This window comes from Planococcus citri, chromosome 2, assembly GCF_950023065.1.
Source record: "Planococcus citri chromosome 2, ihPlaCitr1.1, whole genome shotgun sequence".
In the NCBI taxonomy this organism is placed as follows: Eukaryota; Metazoa; Arthropoda; class Insecta; order Hemiptera; family Pseudococcidae; genus Planococcus; species Planococcus citri.
This window is the reverse complement of record NC_088678.1, coordinates 70,967,284-70,989,781: the sequence shown is the minus strand read 5'-3', so window position 1 is coordinate 70,989,781 and position 22,498 is coordinate 70,967,284. Positions and strand designations below refer to the sequence as shown.

Genomic DNA, 22,498 nt, shown 5'->3' with positions numbered 1-22,498 from the left:
CATATTTGTATCACCTAAAAGCTTACTGATGTAAATATTAAACAGTAACAGAGAACAATGCTTTCATTGTTATATAGGTAGGTACTTTAATATTTTGTCATCGCCAATCGAGATGATGTCATGCGAAAAGAAAAAGATGTGCAATTTACCACCTCAGGTCTTCGTGTGCCATTTAAAACGAAAAATAGATAATACCTAATATCGTATAATTATTTAATCGAATGATTAGTCATTTTAAAAACTTGTTTGCTAAAATACTGCGTGGAGTTTAGTTGAGTGCATTTACGTACCTACTTGAGCAAAGGTGAACCTGCAAAAAATCGACACGATCAGTAGCCTTCTGACAAACTGTCTCCCTCGGGCAAATTATATGGATTTTGCAGAGGCTGTAAACCAGAAACTGGATCGAATAGAACATTGGATTTGGATCAGAATGATTTTACAAATCAGAAGAATAGATCAAAACAAAATAAGACATTCACGGTTAGAAGAACCTTTCATGAAAACGTATTTCCAGGACCGATACTTGATAGGTAGGTATCATTTGAAAGTGTGGACTGAAGGTAGGTATCAGTTTTAAAGTAAAAGTTCAATATTCAGATACCACTTGAATGCGAGTTGTGCAATTGTTTTTTTAAAATTTTTTATTCACTTTTGCGAAAATAAGTCGACCTGAACAGAAAAAAAACTGGATTCTTTGGGGGGAATGGGTTGGAATGAGGAAGGGGATGTTGACTGAAAATTTGGCGACAGTTTTGAACCAAAATTTTAGAATTTGAATGATGAGTTTCTAAAAATTTCAATTTTGAAAGTGAAATGCAAACAGACCCGAGTGAAGCAAGGACAGGGTTCTTTCACAATTCCCCCCCCCCCCAAAAATAATTTTTTTAGCTGAAAAAACTCGTTGAAAAGTACCTATAGCCATAAATGTGACAAAAGGCGGGCAAAACATTTTAATAGGTACCAAAAAAATCACAAAAAAAAACTAGAATAAGTATTATGTACCTATTACGAATTAAAATGTATTCAATTTTCAAAAGTTGAACTATCGAGGCTTTTTGACAATTTTTTGGCAGAAAAGTAAGGGAAATATATAATCGCACGACAGAAAAGGGTGTTTGAACGACACCAGCAAACGACAATAAATGCTGTGGTAGCGACAAGTTAGGTCTTTACAACGACAGGTTTTCAACGACAAAATAATGAGTCAGAGTGACTATTTTTAATTATTGATCACGACAAGTCCTCCCGACAAAAAAGGATGTCTAAGCGACAGAATAAAATTTTAAACGACAACAGAACAATTTATCCAATTGCAAATCTGAAAACACACGAAAAAGCGATAAATAAAATGTTGGTTTGGGAAGCTAGCAAAAATACTTAGGTACTTAAAAATTGCTCTGAAATTAGTGCAAAAACTGTGTGACAATTTTCAAACGTAAAATGTGAGGTTCCTATGGACTTATTGAGATTGCAATTTGCACAATAATACAGTAGGTACCTTTGCGTTCTATGATAATGAGAATTCGTCAATTTTTTCAACGAAAAAAAAATGAAGATCATTACACTTTATATATCATTCATTTTCGAAAACATGGCGCTTGACACACAAGTCGAAGGACATTTGGGGTATAAAACCGAATGTACACTAATGAAAGAAGGGCTAAAAATCTCTAAAATAAAATAAAAATAATTAGGCCAAAACCGTTGAGAAATTTGCTGTGTACACAAAATTTATCACTGTTTGAGAATTACCCTCCTATCATTTTATGAAAATTTCCATTTTTTTTTTTCATTTTATTCGATTTGTAACTTTTTTGGTAACAATAGGCGTGTTGATGGATTTAAAAAAAATTAAAAATAGACGTGTTAATGGATATTTCTGTCGTGATTTTTTTTTTACTGTTGTCGTTCAATTTTTTTTAACTGTCGTTCAATTTTTTATTTGTCGTGGACATTTTTTATCTGTCGTGCAAACATTTGATTGTCGTTCAACTTTTTTTTCTGTCGTTCAATTTCTTTTTTGGTCGGGCATTTCTTTTATTTGTCGGGCCTGTCGTTTAGACCACCTTTTCTGTCGTGCGATTCACCTATTCTGTCGTAACGATAAATCATACCCGAAAAGTAAGGATTTTGACAATTTCTGACGAAAAAGAATTCTTGGAAAAATGAAACGATATTGTCAATTTTAACAAAAGGAACGTTCAAGACATTTGGACATTTTTTTTAAGAAGTAAAAATTCAAAATTTTCTGAAAAAACTTTTTTTTTTAGAAATTTTGTAATAAAGTGAGGATTTTTTCACAATTTTTCGCAAACAGCATGATGTTGACAATTTTAGCAAAAAGAAGAACTGTGTGAGAATTATTGGCAAAAATAGATACTTTGGCAAATTTCTGGAAAATTTTTGTACATACCTACCTAAGCCAGGCCTATAGATAATTTTGTAGAAAAAAATTTTAAAGTAAAAATTAGCTATTTGTGACAATGTTTTAGAAAAAAATGTGTATAATTTTTTCCAAAAAAAAAACGAGAATTTTGACAATTTTAAGCAAAAAGCAAGATTGACTATTTTTGGGGAAAAGCACGAATTATTTTTGGCAATTATTTTTCGCAATCTTCGTTGAAAATAGGAGAAATTCTTGGGTCATTGCCACAATTTTTTTAGGAAAAAAAGAGGGATTTTTGGGTAATTTTTAGGAAGGGGAACGGATACCTCTTGAATTTTTTTGCAAAAAAGTAACCATTTTTGACAAGAACGAGGCTATTTTTGGAAATTTTGACAAAAGGTGAGATTTTTAGCTGTTTTTGACTTTTTGGCGACAAAGGTTTCAGCATGATAGAGATTTTTACATTTTATGACTTGGAACCTGTTCTAAAATCTACTCGTAATTGATGAAATAAAGTCAAACTTGGGAAATGGGGTTCTTTTGAGATCTAGAGATGACACCTGTAGTGGGGAGGGTCAAAGTTGAAAATTACAGAAAAGTCATTTATTTAGAGGGGCATAATATGGCCCCAAATAAACGAAAAGAGTTCAAAATCATATCATTGGTCAGTTCCCCTATTATAATCAACATATCCAAATTTCAGCTTCCTAGGTCATCCCCACTCCATATAAGGTGGGAAAAACCACATTTTACCTCTATTTTTGACCCCCGCCCCCACTAAAATTGATCTATGGGGTCCAAATTTTCAGTATACAATGGGAGGGTGCCCCATTAGTACTTATTGCAGCTTTCAACCTTCCAACCCTATTTGACCTCTTTCCAGGGTCAAAAAAGTGAATTTTTGGTATTTTTTACGTGTTTTTCGATGTGGTCTAGGAAAGCCTACAGCCCCTCCAAATTGACCTAAAGGGTACAAATTTTCACAGCACAATGAGAGGATGTACCCAAAATGCTTTTTGCATGTTTCAACCTTCCAACCCCATTTGACCCTTCTCCAGGGTCACAAACGTGGATTTTTGGGGTTTTTTGGACTATTTTATTACGTGTTTTTAGATATTTAGGAATACCCACAGCCCCTCCAAATTCACCTAGAGGGTCCAAATTTTCACAGTACAATGGGAGGATGTACCCAAAGTGTCTTTTGCATGTTTCAACCTTTCAACCCCACTTGACCCTTCTCCAGGGTCACAAATGATGGATTTTTGGGGGCTTTTACACGTTTTGTGACATTCAGGAATGCCTACAGCCCCTCCAAAGTCACCTAGAGGGTCAAAATTTTCACAGTACAATGGGGTGATGTAACCAAAGTGTTTTTTGCAGGTTTTGACCTTCCAACCTAATTTGACCCCTTTCCAGGGTCAAAAAAGGATTTCTGGGGTATGTTCTTCAACTTTTAGGAAAGCCTACAGACCCTCTAAATTCGACTTGGGGAGCCCACATTTTCAGAATACAATGGGCGGATGCCCCTTGAGTGATTTTGTCAGGTTTTAACCCTCCAACCCTGTTTGCATGACCTCTCTCTGGGGTTAAAAAAGTGGATTTTTGGGCTATTTTATGACTAAGTGTTTTTTTTGAAACAGGTCTCAATTGGAGAAAAACTCCTCTAACAGAACCTGAGAGAATGAGGACAAAATTGGCTATAAAGATGAGGATCAGGATCTAGCTTTGGACTAGCAGGTAACTAATTCCAGCTGAAGAAAAATTCTTGTCCAAAAAACCTGAAAGAACGTGGCCACAACCCCTGCTGGTCTTGAAACTTGGGAGAATGAGAACCAAATTGGCTGAAATGAGGATCTATTTAATAGACTTGTAACCAGCTCTCCAATGTCTAGTTCTAGCTGAAAAAACACTCGTCTAACAAAACCTTGGCGAGAACGCAAATCAAACTTGATGGAAATGAGGGAATTCATTTACTGGGTCCATAACCCATGTTTGTTTTAGAAGTGCAGAACCATCAAACGAAATCAATGAATTTTGAACACCATTCACATGCCTATCTACGCTCAAATTATTCATTATTGGATAAGTACTCGAAACCTTTTTGCACATTCCATTAACTGAACGAATTCGATCACCAATATGTCCACTCCATTAGCCAATACTACAATAGGAAGCGAAGAATTAAACCATACATCAGACAATCTACCCCACCAGTTCCATTTTCTCACGAATAATTTTTTTCAAAAGATGTCAAGCGAATTGAATCGGATAATTCGTTAATAATTGCACACTGCGGACGAAGGAAGGTTTTGTAAACAAGAAGCCAAGACCTTGAAATAATGTAGCTACCTACCAGGTACGTACATTTCGACTATTCATATAATTTAATAAGTAACGCTGAACTGGTGACACATTTGAGGTAAAAATTGCCCTCCGCCGAGCCTCATCGTGTTTATTTTAAACCATGTTTTCCTTTTTCCATTACCTACTCGCAGCAATGGGTATAGTTAAATAGCATTTGTTCGTAATTAAATTTTTTTCCCAAAACATAAAAGGGCGCCCATCGTATTTTCATAAGACTTTAATTCGTTGCTGTTTTTTTTTTCTCTTTCGATAAGTACATCTATTCATAATACGCGATCGAGTGTATAACTTATGTCACATCGCTGCTAACGTGCCATTGGAATTCGTCGCAAAGGTGTTAAGAAGAGTCGAAATCAATAGATTCATTGTTTTATACTCAAGTGGACATACAAATAACCTGTTGTATTGTTTCGTGTCAGTGTCAGTGCTATCGATGTACATGATTATAGATTATACATCAATACGAACAAGATAAAAAAGTGAAAAAAAAACTTCCACCGAGTGATGAGTATATGTATAAGTACAAGAGAGGCTACCGAATCGAAATTATTAATAATCCGTTACGAAATATACATAAACGTCGTTAGCATCGTAAACGTTTCGCAGCATCTTCGTATTATCTCACCGCAGACAGACTCACGACGAGATAACAGATATCTGAATTAGGTGTAGGTTATACATACACATTACGTAGGTATGATCATCTCTCTAGTCTTAAGTTCCTATCTATATGTAACAAGCACTTGCTAGTTGTATCTCGCGAGCTTTCAAACTTACGTGCATATTTCGCTACTTTTTATTCGAGTGTTGCGGTGAAAATGATCGAATCAAATTTTTCCATAGGAGCTGAAGACGTTATCGACCCTTCTTCGGAAACCGACCCATTATTGGGTAAACCCAAGAGGCTATTTGGACACTGGAACGAGTGCTTTTCGTGAGTACACTCCACTTTTTAACTAAAACATACTTACTCAAATTCGACGGAAAAACTTCGTACCTATACTTACCTGTGAAAATAAGAAAATCAAATCGACGTTATCGTTAATGAATCGAAGAATACACACATAAGCAGAGGTACCTACCAATAGTTACGACTGTTAGAGGTTTTTTTTTTGTACATACGTAGGTACTGTAAGATTTCATCGAATGGCGAATAATTGGGAACCTTGAAAAATTTTCTAAACGGCGGGTACTGCACCCTTTTTCCCTTTTATATGTATCGAATGGTGAAGAATTATTTGACAGGTGTTTATTATCGAGTTTCGTTGCCTCGTTCAAAGTACCTACCTATCTGTGGTGAAGTTCGAATATTTTTTTCAGTTTCGAGTCACGGTTTGAAAATTATTAAATTGAATTAATTTGATTTATTTTTTTGTCTATTTTTATATTATAAATTTGATCTTCGGTGACAGTGAAATATTTCTATAATTTTATCATGAACTTGACACCAGTGAAACATTTTTTAAACAATTGGTAAGTAGGTACATACGAGAAAAATTCAATTCAAAATCATTACTTATACCCTTTTAATAAGAGAAGTGATTAAATTATTTATTTATGATTTGTTTACATAAGAAGATATTTTTAACCCAAGCATATGTGCCGGAAAACAATACATACACGTGCAACAGGTATTTCTGTAACATCCCAAACATTTATATAGGCAAATTCATCTCGTAGAATTGTCTCAGCTAAATTTATACCATCATCATTATTCCTATCTATATTTACTTTTATGTGGGTAACCAAACTGTACCTATAGACAAACTGCACATTAACTAAAACTGACGTCAGCAAAAAAATTCGATGAATAAATAAAGGTATGGTGCCTACAACAAGGTAGAAATAACTTCGATGCTCGTACCATAATTATAAGTGCGAAAAAAGTTATTCTATTGTTGTGTATTTTTAAATTGAAATACTTTTTTGAATTGATGTGCTGCTTTATGAATTCAGCATTGAAATTTTTATCGCGTTAATTCAACCGTTAAATTCGATAACCTATTTGTTTTGAAACTTTCGTTTTCACGTGTTTATGTACCTATTTTATTAATGATGGAAGAAGGATGGAAAATGATTCGGGTAAGTAGGAAAATGAAAGTGCAGAAAAGGTCATACTTTGAAAAATATTCAGGTTTTAGGAAGTTTTGGGATCTGGTATTTCTACTTCCGAACTTGGAATTAGAAGGGAATTGATCTCAACTTTGGACGTTTAATCACCTACTGGGTTCTTTGAAAAATTGAAATAAAGTAGTTGTAACAGTGATACCTAATTTTTTTTAAATCATCAAAAATCACTTCAAAACAATTTATCTGAAATCATAAAAAATAAAATAAAAAATCGCAACCCAAGATTTATTCTAGATCACCGCAAAAAAAAAGTATTTCAAATTGGAAAAAAAAATTTATTTTGTTGAAATGAACTCTAAAAAATCAATTAGCTATTTTACAAATAGAATTTAACTCAAAAAACTCGTTTATTACCAAAATTAGACAGAAAAAAATCATCACATAAAAATTCATTTGAAATTACTTACAAAAAAAATTAAACTGAGTAAAAAAAATAAAATTTAAAATCACTACTGAAAATTTTTTTAAAAATCCATCAAAAATTACTATAAAAAAATACGCATTAATCTCAAAAGAATTCCAAACTATAAACTGCCACCTACCTATTATGATAAAATGCAAGTACAGTGGACTCTCAATTAACTGACTCCAGATTATCCGATTTTCTGTTCAACTGAGCAAAAAATGCATAGGATTTCTTCGGTTTAACCAATGCAAAACAGTTGGTTACCTAATTCTTGTTCATCAAACTAGTTAATTTTTTTTTTAGTAAATGATGCATTTTTTTTTCAAAAAATATGACTTTGTTGAACTAACTTTTTTTGGTAACCGAGTTTGCCTCGCCCAAAATAAATTGGTTAATTGTGAGTCTACTGTACATTCTTATAATACAAGTAGCTACCTATTTAATGTTAGATACAGGGTGCCCAGAAATATCGGGTACCCCTAAAAAAGTTTTCTGCCAAATACTTCGGTTGGTCACAGTGAATGATAATAATGATAGCACATGATTGGTTGTTGGACTGAAGAGATAACATTCCACTAATCATATGCATCTATTTCACGTTGCCAACCTACATTTTTAATGAAAAACTTTCTTTAGGGTACCCGATATTTCTGGGCACCCTGTACAAGAAATTTCATCAAAATATTAATCAAATTCTGCACTAAGAAACTCATTTGAAAGCAATGAGTATTAAACATCCATTCATCACAAAAAATTATTTTGAAATCATCCCTCCTCTCCCCCCCTCCCCGCCAAAGAATCCGTTCAATTCAATTCTAATGAACTCATTTGAAATCAAACACAAAAACATTCATTTTCCCGAAATTATTTGAAATTACAAAGAAAAAAGCATTTGAAATCATGTATAAATGTAAATAAAAAATCTAATCCTAATAACGCATCAACATCATTACAAAAAAACCAATCTTACCACAAAAAAAGTATTCGAAATGACCGCGAAAAAACCCACTGAAAATAATCGTGAAAAAATTCATTCAGAATCAATATAAATATAAGTACATAAAAAAAGCCATATAAAAAAATTACAAAATGAAAAAAAAATGAAATTAATCCCCCCCCCCCCAAAAAAAAGTAGGTATTTACTTACTTATTCTAAATCATCTCAATAAAACTTATTTTCAATCGATGTGACAAAAATTATTTCAGATCATCATGAACAAATTCACTTAATTTACCTCAAAAAATTAAAAGAGCAATAGTTATTCACCATTAGTGCTCCCTGCTCCCCTATAGCATCATTTGGGGTAGAAATAAGAGAGGAATATAGGTACCTACAAAACTTGTAACACAATTGTGGGGGGGGGGGCAGTAAAATTAAGGAATAAAATTTCTCAACAAAAGAAATTTTCTAAAACCTCACAGCAGGTAGTAAAAATTCCTATCTAAATAAAATTTCCATGAAATTCACTTCACAATAGCCTTTAGGTAATTTCAAATTTTATAAAATAGCTAGATATTTGAACGTACCTATATTGGGCCATAAAAACATTGTATGAAAGTTATATTGTTGTCTTTCCTATTGTTCAATTTTGAAACTAATTTTTAAAGAGAATGTTTTTTCCAATTTGGTTCAATTTTGAAAATTCAAGTTTATTCTTATGAGTTGTAAAATATGTTATCCTCCCATATTCCAACACAATGGGTCATAAAAGTTAAAATTTTATCAAGTGTTATCTTTCCTATTGTTCAATAATTTGAAAATTCAACTTAACTCTTATGAATAGTAAATCGTCAATGAAAATGATGTCTACTTTCCTTTTTGAAATGGCCTTTTCCCCTTGGTAGGTACCAATTTTGAAGAAAATCGGTCCAATTCCCTGAGAAAATATTCGAGCCAAAGAATTTTTCAATGTACAGACTACAGACCAAAAGACAAAAGTAATAGATAGCCTGCTATGCACACTAAAATTGATAAATGTGTGATGATGTGAAAATCTCGAATTAAAATGAAAGTATAACTAGCAAACTTTTCTTTTTTACCTTCGCCTTTTATGAAATAATTACCTACCTACTTGAAAGTTTATTTATAGGTATTTACAATAGGTAAACGAACTTCTTATCTCTCGACAAGTCAAGGAGAATGTGAGCTAACGAATAAAAATATTTTACTGGTATCGTAATTATAGGGGCAATAATTTCATTTTTTGATTAGTCTAATGTAAACAAAATGACATACGAGTATGGTACATACGTTTAATTTTGGCTCATGACAAAATGAACTAAAAAGTGTTTCAGTCGATGAGTAGGTAAATAGGTAGCTGGTATCATCAGGGTTCTTTCTATTTTGATTTCATCGAATAAAATTAGTTTGCGTTTGGTCTACGCAGACTAATTTTATTCGATGAAATCAAGAAATGTGGAAAATTGTTGTATTACCTACCTACGAGAAGTTAAATGGAAAAATTTTATGGATGGAGATTTTTGGACAAATAAATTTTGAGTCATCATCAACTTCAGAAATTGAGGATTTCTTCGAAGTTGTCAAGTAGATACTTTACCTACCTATGCCAGTTTTCAAATTTCAATTCGGCCACCAAACGAAAAGCCGAGTTGACAAGAATTTATAAAGTAAGTAAATTAAGTAGAATAAAGCTATATCCCTTGAAAATTTTTCAGTCTCTTCTAGCTCCCATTCATTTTTCAAGACCGGCATAAGAGAAAATTTTAATGATCAAAACGCAGATTTTTCACTCCTTTTATGGCAAATTACTAAATCCATTTCGAAAAAATTAAAATGAAAGTGGTCCGGATCCAGTTGGGAGGGGGAGGGGTACTTCAAAAACATTGAATTTTGCAATTTAAAGTTGAAAATTACAAATAATGTGCCGTAAATATTATAAAAAATATGTAAATATTTTTTGAAGGTAAGGGAGGGAGAGGAAGAGAGGAAAGAAGGGATCGTAGAGAGTTTCTTCTGAAACACAAAAAACTCACACTTCAACAAACTCATTTTAATGTTTAGCGACTTTCCCTGTTTTTATTTCATTTTTTTATTATGATAATTGTTTGTTGAGGTGATTTTGTTTCAACTCCTTGAAATTTCAGTTGAATCATGGATCTCAATTTCATAAATCTTTTTTACTTTTTTCAAGTTTTCTTAAAAAATCACAATTCTTGAAAATTTTCCAATTTTTCCAATTTTTTAAAATATGTATAGGTAGTGATTTGCAAACCAATTTCAAATTTTCTGAATTTGAGTCAAAATTTTGATTAAAAATGAAATGCTGAAGCTCGATGGCAAATGAGTCATTTTTTTGTTTTTGTTTTGATAGAACATGTGGAGTGGGGGGGGGGGGGAGGAGCTTCACCAATTTAAAACCAAAAAACAATTACATAAAGTCATAATTGTAAATTTTTTTAAGTGGAACCATTGGGTAGGTGTTTATATTGCTTTGTTATTTTTAATGGAAAAATTATTACGAGACAGCTGCTCTTCGAAGCATTTTTTCTATTTGTTTTTTTGACCTATGGTGGTGGGGGAGGGAGAGTAGTAATACGAAGTTTTCTTTTAAATAATTGGAATCTTTCTACGCTCGAATAATTTTCCCAACAATAAAAATACAATCCATTCCAAATAAAACTCACAACAATAGATACAACTTGAAAATTTCAGAATGGCACAGTCTACCTATAACCTTTAAACAATTCGCTAGTTTTTCAGTTGTTTTGCTAAAAATTCTCCAAGACATCAGTAGACAACCTATTTGGAATGCATGTTCTCGACGAAGGACATATTTCAGCGAAGAATATCTCGTTAAATTGAAAACATATGAGGCGTAAAAAAATACCTATCTCAATTTGTTCCAGTATTTATTTTTATTTAACGTGAGCTCTAGTTCATGGCTCTTAAAATAGCCAAAGTAGATACGTGATAGAAACAGAAGCACCTTTGTTTGACCCCAGCGAAATTATTTTATTTTTCTCGTACACTTGGATAGGTAGAGGACAGAGGTACATATTTTAGGCCCAGACGTTACAATAAAAAATTCTCAACTGATTCGATTTCACCAAAAAATTTTCTCAAGAACCATTCTGAACGACGACTTCCATAACTCAAAACTGTCAAAAAGGATTTAATATGAAGAATACTGACACGACTCGATGACTCGATGTAAATTACGCGACATGATAGTGAGATTATGAAATTTGAATTCTCATCGAGTGTTCTTTTAATCCTAACGATATCGTAACAACGTGCGAATAAAATGGACCTAATAAGTATCTCGAATTTCTTAGTAGGTATCGCAGGGGGTGGTAAATTTTTTTACGTCTTTTTGAACTTCAAATATTTTGACTCGGGCTTTGTTATCTTGACCATAAATTGAACTATTTTTACACTCGGTTGGGTTTACGTACAACTCGAATATAACTGAACGATACACGAAGCCACGATCGAGTAATTAAGTAATAATTTTCATTTCCTTTTTTACACCCAATTGTCAGTCGCTGAAAACGTGAAATTCTAGTCTAAAATTTCTGCAGTGAGCGAATTTAAACGATGTACTTCCAAAATCAACAAATACCTACTAACTTATTGTGAAAAAAATCGCTATTCACGGTGATTTACTTTAAATAAATACCAAGTAGGTAAAATTGACTCGTTCGGAACTCGGAAGGCAGAAGCAGAATCATCCGACCTTGAATACTTTCCAATTTAGTATCGAATATGCAACTTATTAAATTGTCAAGCCTTAACAAAGCGTGACGTTTATCGACACGACACACATAATAATTCGTAAATAAACGTAATACATATTTTTTTTTTACTCTGAAAAACCTGAGAAAAAAAGCTCAAAACGAGGGTGTCTCGTTAGTATGGTATTTGTTTGCGAATTTAACGCGATTTTAAAATTTAGGTAAGGTGATGACGGACGTCGTCGTCGGTTGTTTGGATGATGATGACGACGACGACGAAATATTACCTTCGCAGGACGATTAAAGTAATTGCTTTAATTATTAGTTTCTTTTTCGCAGACGTTTAAAATAAATTAGTTTTTTCATTTATACCGCATCGTTAGCAGGTATACCTATAGCGATGCCGGTATTTTTCAATTTTATTAAGTGTACGTAGATATGTGTACGAGTTCGTCGATCGACAGGTACAGATACGATCTTTTTTCAATATTTTACGCAAAAACTACGTATACTTTATTTGTGGGAAAAATCGTGTCGCGAGTGACTCGGAGTATGGTATATTTTGCCTATTTATTTAACATTCGGTACCTACCTACCTATAATTTTCTTTAATGACGCAAACGAACGCGGTGGATATCGACGAACAAATAGTGCAATTTGTGAATATCTAGTCGAATAGTTTTGTAGTTTTGAAAAAATAAAAAAATAAATCATCATGTGGAAAATATTTGACAGAAGAAAAGCAGCAACAGCCCATACACAAAATTTGAGTTGGAGATAAATTTCGATTGTTACCCTACGCAGGTGAATTTTGGCCGATGCGACAAAATTTATGTTGAATAAATTTTGCTGTTCGTAACACTGCTACTTTTCATTGATAAACACTTCCAAAAATTTTTGCAAGCAGTTGTTTTGTTAACACGATGTTTTAGTATCTGTAGCGAATTGAAGATGCTGCCTAATCAACTTGATTTTTATGGGTAAGTCTGAGTCGAATCAATTTTACAAGGAAACAATTCCAGATGTTTTGCTTTGATTTAAACGAAATGTGAATTACTGGAAAGAATATTTTTTAAAACCCTATACGAACTGAAATTCCAGCTGCCCTGATTGGTTCTTTAGAAAATTAGGAAAATTTTAAAATATACAAAAAAAATTGAAGGTACATTGTAATTTTTTCGAATACTTTTCCAATTTTTGGATCCTTCAAGCGCACGTTATAAATAAAAATTCAAAATCCAGTCGAAAAAATCACTGCACTTGAAATGAATTTGCTAATAAAAGCGCAAGCTTTACAAATTTCGAAAAAAATTCTAAAAATTGAGTAAACAAGTGTACCTAAATGTCTTTTTACTTTTTAGAATTTGACCCCACAGTATTTCTCCACATCGCCTTGGGGGTGCATTGGTGATGTGTCATATTCAAAGAAGAAACATGCCATCATAATATTATTAGAATAGAACTGGGTAATTCCTAATTCATGAAAATCAACACGTCATATCTATTGCATTTTTATAATTTTTTCTCAGAATTGGGGATGAAGGAGGGGAACTGGAGGGACATTGAAGAGTTGAATGCGAAAAATTAAATACGAGTATGAACATGTGAACTCAGAACTCAGGACTTTGGAATACCTAACAAAAAAAGTGTGGGACATTAGGTATTTGAAATGTTTTAGGATCTTGACCATATTTGAGGATCACATTTTCCAAATTTTATTTGGATTTTTTTTATCCAAAATTGAGTGATTGAAGAGGGATTGAAGGATTATATCTATTTCCTAAAAAGTAAGAAAATATGTAGACGAACTCGGAGGCCAAGAAAACCTCACAAACGAAATGTCAGTGATCATAATTAATTTTTAGAAATTTTATCCATGCTTAGAGGCATCGGTGAGGGTGTGAGGGAGGAGGGAAGTGTCAGAGGGTCGAATTGAAGAAGTAATCCGATATTTGAATTCAGGACCTTCAAATTAGTGGCAATCAATTATGCTATCGTCATCTTCATTGATTTTTTTTTGGGAATTTTAATCAAAATTTTAAAGCCTTTCTCTCTTGGAATTTTTTTTAAACGACAGAATTCAACTTTTTGTGTTTATGTGAAAAGTTGAGATTTCATTTTTTAAAACTCTATTTTGAGCTTTTAATGCTTGTTGATTCTCTTACAATGGTATCCTATGAAGATTTGATCCGATCATTTCTGAACAGTTATAAGTAGAGGACACCTGCTTGGATCTGATCCAACCCGTTTGATCAGATCAGGTCAGATCACATCTGATTAGTTGATGTAAATTCTTACTATTTCTTGTTTGTTGTGTACTTTGGTATGGTTATGATGAGAACCAATAGGTATTCATAAGTTGTACCTTATATTGCACAATAAATTCCCCCACCCCCTCATGGGGAATGGGGACACCTGAAAAAAAAAGATCCGAACATTCAGTCGATTTAATTTGATCATGATTACATCAAAGTTCTGATCAGATCAGATGAAAGTTCAGATCTGATCAGATGAAAGTTCAGATCTGACCAGATGAAAGTTCCGATCTGATCAGATGAAAGTTCAAATCTGATCTGATTAGATGAAAGTTCACATCTGATCTGATTAGATGAAAGTTCACATCTGATCTGATTAGATGAAAGTTCACATCTGATCAGATAAAAGTTCACATCTGATCAGATGAAAGTTCAAATCTGATCTGATCAGATGAAAGTTCTATGAGTAAGTTCTGATCTGATCAGATGAAAGTTTTAAGTTCTGATCTGATCACATGAAAGTTCTAAGTTCTGATCTGATCAGATAAAAGTTTCTGATCTGATCAGACGAAAGTTTCTGATCAGATCAGATAAAAGTTTCTGATCTGACCAGATAAAAGTTTCTGATCTGGTCAGATAAAAGTTTCTGATCTGGTCAGATGGAAGTTTCTGATATGATCAGATGAAAGTTCTGATCTGATCAGATAAAAGTTTCTGATCTGATCAGATAAAATTTTCTGATCTGATCAGATAAAAGTTTCTGATCTGATCAGATAAAAGTTTCTGATCTGATCAGATAAAAGTTTCTGATCTGATCAGATGGAAGTTTCTGATATGATCAGATGAAAGTTCCGATCTGATCAGATGAAAGTTCACATCTGATCAGATAAAAGTTCAGATCTGATCAGATAAAAGCTATGATATAATTGGATGAAAGTTCTGAGGTCTGATCTGATCTCTGATCAGATGAAAGTTCTGAGATCTGACCTGATTAGATGAAAGTTTCTATCTGATCAGATGAAAGTTCTACCAGTAAGTTCTGATCTGATCAGATGAAAGTTCTAAGTTCTGATCAGATCAGATAAAAGTTTCTGATCTGACCAGATAAATGTTTCTGATCTGACCAGATAAAAGTTTCTGATCTGATCAGATGGAAGTTTCTGATATGATCAGAAGAAAGTTCTGATCTGATCAGATGAAAGTTCCGATCTGATCATATGAAAGTTCTAATCTGATCAGATGAAAGTTCTATGAATAAGTTCTGATCTCATCAGATGAAAGTTCTAAGTTCTGATCAGATTAGATGAAAGTTTCTGACCAGACCAGATGAAAGTTTAATGTTTCTGATCTGATCAGATGAAAGTTTATGATATGATCAGATGGAAGTTTCTGATCAGATGACAGTTCTGATCTGACCTGATGAAAGTTATGATTTGATCAGATTCCTTCAAGTTTCCTCTATTGAATCTGATCAGATCAAAGTTTTGATCAAGTTTGAATCTATTCAGATTTGATCAGATTCAATAGAGGAAACTTGAAGGAATCTGATCAAATCAAATTTGATCAGATAAAAGTGTTGACTTGACTAGATTTGTTTTAGACCTGATCAGAGCCAGGCATTCTCTATATTCAATTGTGTCTTACCACATCTAATCAGGTCACTGAGTCAAGTCCTGGTTTTGATCATATTAGATCATCTGTTCAAACTTGATCAAATCTAATTTTTCAGAAATAATTTCATCTTAAAATTATGGAAATGGATTTTTTCTTACCTTGAAAAATGACTGAAGATGAAAATCACATCAGTCATTTTCCAATTTAGGAATAAGTTTTGGGTAATTTTATAATTTCATAAGATCTTATTTGCGGAAGAAAACTGAAAAGAAAAGTCTCAGAGGAGAAAGTCTGATCAGATCAAAAGTGTTCATCTGGATTCCAGGCAAATACCATTAGCGATATTAAATCATGTAGTTCCGATTGGAATCAGATCCAATCAGGGCATTCCATGAATCCAGTTCAATCTCACCACACTTCCAACCAAATGCGAAAAAAATTCACCTCAACTTATCAGTCAAAGTAAACCCATCATAAAATGTTTCTCTACTCTGGTAACCACTGCCATTACGTGTAATATGAATTTCGATTCGATCCAATCGAAAATCTCTGCCTATTTCCATTAAGTACTAAATACAACGTGTCGAACTCATGTACTCGAGAATACCAAATTACAAATACGTATTCAAATCACTCGTACCTACATATGATACTCGTTAAATCCTCGCATGTCATGTACTTCATGCTTTAATACACGCGATAAATTTTTCCGGCGTTTTGCAAATTCTTCGTGCGAGAATGAAGAAGGCATTAATTGATAGACTTATTACTTAGGATTACCATTGTTTAGGAAATCCTCATACCTATCTACACATGGCAGAAATTTTTATTCGCGTATACGTAAGTCCGAATCGATGCACGTTGTTATGGTCAAGTTCAAGGTTTCGCGAACTGAAAATAGAAAAAACTGTGATTTTTAAAATCCTATCTCTATTTGTATGCACGTTCTTTGGTCATTTATCGACTAAATTTTTGTCAAGTAGTTTCGCAACTTTCTTTCAAGTTGCAGAATGTGATAAGACTTAAAGGAGATTAACTACACGTATGTTTGTGGTGTGTGTTTTGTATGCATAGATAAGCGTGTATTTAAAAAAAAAAAGTTTTGTTTATAAAAAGCTAAATAGTCTGGTGTACCTCCTGGTTGGAAACAATCTTGTTCAAAGTTGGCTGGTGTGTGTTGCAGATCCGAGTCGTGTTTTTTTTCTAGGCTGATATTTCCAAGAGGACAGTTGATTTGAGATTTCAACATGTTGATTGCAAAGTAAGACGATTTTTAAAATTTTGTGATACTTAGTCTGGCTTTAGGGGAGAGGTTTCTGTAATCGCTTTATGATGTTTTTGGTGTGGTTCTTCATCTGCTGTGATTTAATCCTGTCTTTCACTATTACTCACGTTTTTTTCCTTTGCTTAGTCAGCAGGTGTATTACGGTTTGAATAATTTTGCACAAGAGTTTGTCTAATGAGCGATCATCATCATCTACCTACCTACCTATTTAGTTATTAAGAACACACTATTCACAAAATGCTTCTAATAATGTCCAGTGTATTGCACAATTGTGAAAGTCTTCAGCACATTTCTCAGTGATATTTGCTCACAGATTCAATCCACATATTCAAATATAAATAATGCTTGGTAATAAGTGCAAAATCATTTGATTTTTCATCATCTAACTTCTGTCATTTTATTTGCAGTAAATTATCATGCAAGATAGCTCTGGTAGCGGCCATGTCGGCCATCTTGATTGTAATCTTGGTATTTGTATTTCTGCGATGGCCACACGATCGTCTAAGTACAGCAAATTCCACCGAAGTACCTACTCCTACTGGTCCAATTCCACTTTCTATACTTGGAAACTACTCACGAGCTGCTGCTGTCTCAAATGCTCCACCATGTGCCGAAATTGCCAAGTAAGTCTAACCAGGGTAGAAACAAATGCGGTTATTGGCATGATTTATGTTAATGGCGGTGGTATTTTTGCAGAGATATCCTACTTAAAGGAGGTAAAGCTGTAGATGCAACGATAGCTTTAATGCTGTGTGATGGGGTGACTATGCCTCAAAGTATGGGCATAGGTGGCGGTTTCTTTATGACAATTTATGATAAATCTAGTCGAAAAGCTTATACAATCAATGCCAGGGAACATGCTCCAGCTGCTTCAACTCCAGATATGTATAAGCATAATCCAGAGGCTGCTAAACGAGGTGAGTCTATTTTCCATAATAATCTCTTGGGGGATATGATTGGATCTGAACAGATCTGATCAGGGATCCAATCAGGTCCCCTCTATTTGATCTGATAAGATCTGAATCAGTATCTGATCAGATCTGCTTAGATCCAATCAGGTTTCCCCTATTGGATCTGATCAGCTAATCAAAGATCTGATCGGGCCAGTATGATTAGATCAAACTAGATCCATAAAATGCCAGGATCTGATCAGATTCTATCATTTTCTACTGGAATTGTGCATAGTCCCAGAGAACCACTTGAAAAATCAATAGAAAGACATTCCATTGTGCTTTGTTATGATACAGGTGGACTATCCATTGGTGTTCCTGGAGAAATCCGTGGATACTGGTTGGCATACAACAAGTTTGGAGGTGGACTTCCATGGAAAGATCTATTTGAACCAACCATCAAGTTATGTGAACAAGGCATTCCCATCAGCAAGAAATTGGCAACTGTGATGATTCAATTTGAGGAGATGATAAAAACAGACCGTGAATTTAGGTGAGTTGGCAATGTCACTTAATGATAAATATGGGAGTGGACATATCAACTGATAGCTAAAATCATCACTCGACAGTTTGATATTCACCAACAAGAGCACAGGAGCATTATTGGAACATGGAGAAACTTACAAGAATTTAAAATTAGCCCAAACCTTTCGCACAATTGCAGAACAAGGAGGTGATGTTTTCTACGAAGGACCCATGGCAAAAACTATGGTCCAAGAGATCCAAGGATCCGGTGGTATCATCACTGAAGAAGATCTGAAAAATTATCAGTAAGTTCCACAAGTGTTCCACATGTGATACTCTTTAGTCCTGGACATCTGACTAAATTTGATCATTTCTTGTCTTAGACCACGGTTGGAAGACCCTCTGAAAGCTACCATTTTTGATAATATGACTATTCATACGTTACATGCTCCATCTTCTGGCCCTATTCTGGCCTATATCCTCAGATTAGTTGATGGTTTAGTGCCTGCCAATAATGAATTACTCAATACCCAAAGAATTACAGAAGCTATGAAGTTTGCTTATGGGGCTCGATCTAGGCTGGGTGATCCTCATTTTGTGAACATCAATAGAGTAAGTGATACCTAATTATTGATTGTTGATGTCCCAGTGGAAAATGATTTGATCTGATCTGATCTGCAGATGAGGGTATTTTGTGAATCCAATTTCAACCTTATGAGATCTAATCTGTTCTGCAGTTCTGTTGGGAAAAAGTTTTAATCAGATTTTGATCTACCTATTTAGACCTGATAAATCCAGTAGGGGAAACCTGATCTGATCTGACCTAGTCTGAATAGATTCGATCAGACCAGATCATACCTCATCAGATCCAATCATTTTCCCCTGGAATTTCTAAAGAATTAATCTATGGCTGAATCAGTATTTTCAATCATTCTGTGATGATGTTTATAGACAATGAACATGATAACATCAGAAGAATACATTAAGAAAATCAGAAACAGTATAGATGATACCAAAACATGGAATGATCCAGCTCACTACGGTGGTGACTTTGTCGAAGCTCATAATCAAGGAACCGCAAACGTGGCCGTTGTAAGTGAGAATGGTGATGCTGTTGCAGCTACAAGTACAATCAATTACTAGTAAGTGATTACCTATTGCGGTTTCTTGGAACTATCCACTTTTTTTAGGGTATCTACCCCCAACTACCAATATCATGGTCCTCTTGATTAGATATTAACAAAACTTGCATTTTCCAGTTTTGGTAGCACAATTATCTCTCCAAGCACTGGAGTCATTTTCAATGATCAAATGGATGACTTCTCTTCTCCCAATTTAACCAATATGTATGGTGTGGAACCTTCCAAAGCTAATTTCATCGCTCCTGGTAAAATACCTGTGTCTTCGATGAATCCTTCCATCATTACAGATAAAAATGGCGATGTTAGACTAGTAATTGGAGCTGCAGGAGGCACCAAAATCACTTCAGCTACGGCTATAGTGAGTGCACCACTTGCATAATTTCTAATTTTAATAAGTACAAATCAGAAATGCAGTATTTTTCAAATTGATTTGTCTTTTTTTGCTGCATAGGCTACCATTAGGACTTTAGTATTACAAGAAGATATAAGAAAAGCTGTCGATAGTGTACTTTTCCATCATCAGTTGCTACCAATGGAATGGTATTATTATCAGCGGATGCCCAAAGTAAGCTAATTTCATCTTTTGGTACCTACTTTCAATTCACAGTAAGAATCTTTTGTGAAAAAAACAAAACAAACAATATTTAGGATTAATTCATCTTTAAAAAAATTAAAAATCAACCATCACCTATTTTTTGAAATTACCTATATATACCTAGGTACCCAAATCAATCAAGCTCTGATCGAGCCATTCTTTTTAACCAGTTTATACTGTCACCCTCTCCCCTCAAATCAAAAAAAGAGGAAAAAATTAAAACATTGTTACTGACGCATTTATTTTTCTACATTGCAATCATCATTTTAAAATTCAAAAATTCATAATGGGTGTTTTGTTGTGAAATGACTATGATATTAGCTCAGTTATGCAGGACACCTATTTCAAAAAAAAAAAAAAAAAAAAAAAAAAAAATGAACATGCAATGAACATTCTGATAATATTAAGAAAATGAAGTGTCAAAAAAGAAATACTTGACTGATAATTTTTTTTTGAAAAACATTTTATATTTTGAAATCTTTTTAGTAAATTCATGTGCATGTAATATTGTTATCACAATAAGTATTTTGACAATTTTTACATATGTAGATACCTACTCAACAGTTGACTCTTTCTGCTGGCACAAGCTTCAAAATTTAATGAAATTCATAAATTATTTGAATGGATATGAATTATGTACTAAATTATTTAATATTTCAGGATATTGTCGAAGGAATGAAAAAAATTGGCCACGAAGTAAAACTAATGGCTGCTACATCTTTCGCAGCCATCACAGCAATCGAAAGAAGTGATAGTCAACTTCACGCTTGCAGCGATTACAAAAGACCAGGGCAAGTTGCAGGATACTAATCAGCAATCATTTCAAACTATGGAATCTTGGAACTTACAAAGTTTCAAATTTCGTAAAAATAATTAAACGACTTCCTAGTCATGTAATTCGACACATAGGTACCTAACCTTATACTGTCGAAAATCAGAACTGTGTGGCATTATTTTGTACTTATGTAAATTATGTACAAATTGTTGATTATTGTGTGTTTTTAGTTATTATTACAAAGTTCCTTTTTTTTTTCTTTCTCGTGTCTCATTGTCATTTAGAATAGTTATCATTTCAGTATCAGTGATACGTATTCAGTATTGTGTGTTTAGGGCTAAAAATGTGCCTTGTTTTGAATGATGTTAAGTTATTATACAAACAATAAGTTGTAAAAATATTTTATAATATGCTATGTGATGAAGTTATTTTATAAAGTAGGTATTTACTTGCAGGGATATGTAGGCCTGTAGTAGAGCTGCAGATGAATCAGAATTTGATTCTTTCAAAAATGAATCCCGGAGGGAAGATGATTGGATCTGATCAGTTCTGGACATGCCTGGGATCAATTTGAGATCTTTGACCTGATTAGATCAAAGTTTGCTCGGATTTAATCTGCCATACTGAATCAGCTCCAGTAAGTAAAATAGCAGAGAAACTTGATTGGATCTGACCAGATCTCAATAGATCAGATCATATCATGGACATTCCCTGGATCCTATTAAATCTTACTATAGATCAGATTAGATCTGTTCGGACCTAATCAGGTCCTATGATTTTCCCCTGGGATTTCAGAGCAGAAGATATCCAACTTCATAGTGATTATATGCAATCTTTCTAAATGCCGGATCTTCATTTACCTTTTAAGTGAAATTAATACTATGTACCTAGTCACTAGTGTATTGATATCAGATTTATGATTTGAATCCCCAATGAGTATTTTTATACTAAGATGTAGATATCATAGTTCTAAAATTTCAACATTGGAAAACGTGACTTTTGTGAATATATTAGGAATACACTTGTATGTATGACCACAATGATGGATTATTTCATTATAGGTAATTATGAAGTAGAACTAACCTGATATCATATTGATTGCTGAAATTATTAGCATAGATGCAGGTATTGAAGTAAAGAAAATAATTGTTTACCATCATAAATGGGGTGCATAGGTACATTTAAATTAAGTATAAAGTCATCAAATTTGGAACAAAACACGTTTGATAATGATATCGAACAATCAAGACTCGAAATTTTCATCCCTGCTGAGAAAATTCACTTCAGATAAAAGCACTTTGAGACAGGCAATCGCCAGAGGGGCCCATTTTTAACAAAAAAAAAAAAAAAAAAAAAAATACCATTTTCACTATTTATATTCTAAAATTGCGGAGAAAAAGAGATTCATCACAAAACAAAATTACTTTTTACTT

At 33.5% G+C, this 22,498-nt stretch overlaps 1 protein-coding gene across 9 annotated transcripts; it reads left to right on the top strand.

Moving 5' to 3' along the window:
* The first annotated feature begins 4,179 nt into the window (after positions 1-4,179).
* On the top strand, positions 4,180-22,105 carry LOC135837535 (scoloptoxin SSD14-like). Of its 9 annotated transcripts, none has more exons than XM_065352840.1 (12): positions 4,180-4,745; positions 5,597-5,687; positions 17,037-17,114; positions 17,546-17,761; positions 17,835-18,055; positions 18,386-18,581; positions 18,658-18,858; positions 18,937-19,165; positions 19,505-19,695; positions 19,813-20,053; positions 20,147-20,260; positions 20,951-22,105. In XM_065352840.1, exons 3-12 carry the CDS (start codon positions 17,101-17,103, stop codon positions 21,098-21,100), a joined length of 1,773 nt encoding a protein of 590 aa, XP_065208912.1. In that variant the 5' UTR covers positions 4,180-4,745; positions 5,597-5,687; positions 17,037-17,100; the 3' UTR covers positions 21,101-22,105. The 9 variants fall into 9 exon arrangements, with proteins under 9 accessions (XP_065208912.1, XP_065208916.1, XP_065208913.1 ...); XM_065352841.1 differs by lacking the exon at positions 4,180-4,745 and adding an exon at positions 5,216-5,443; XM_065352839.1 differs by lacking the exon at positions 4,180-4,745 and adding an exon at positions 5,216-5,447.
* Positions 22,106-22,498: the final 393 nt, after the last annotated feature.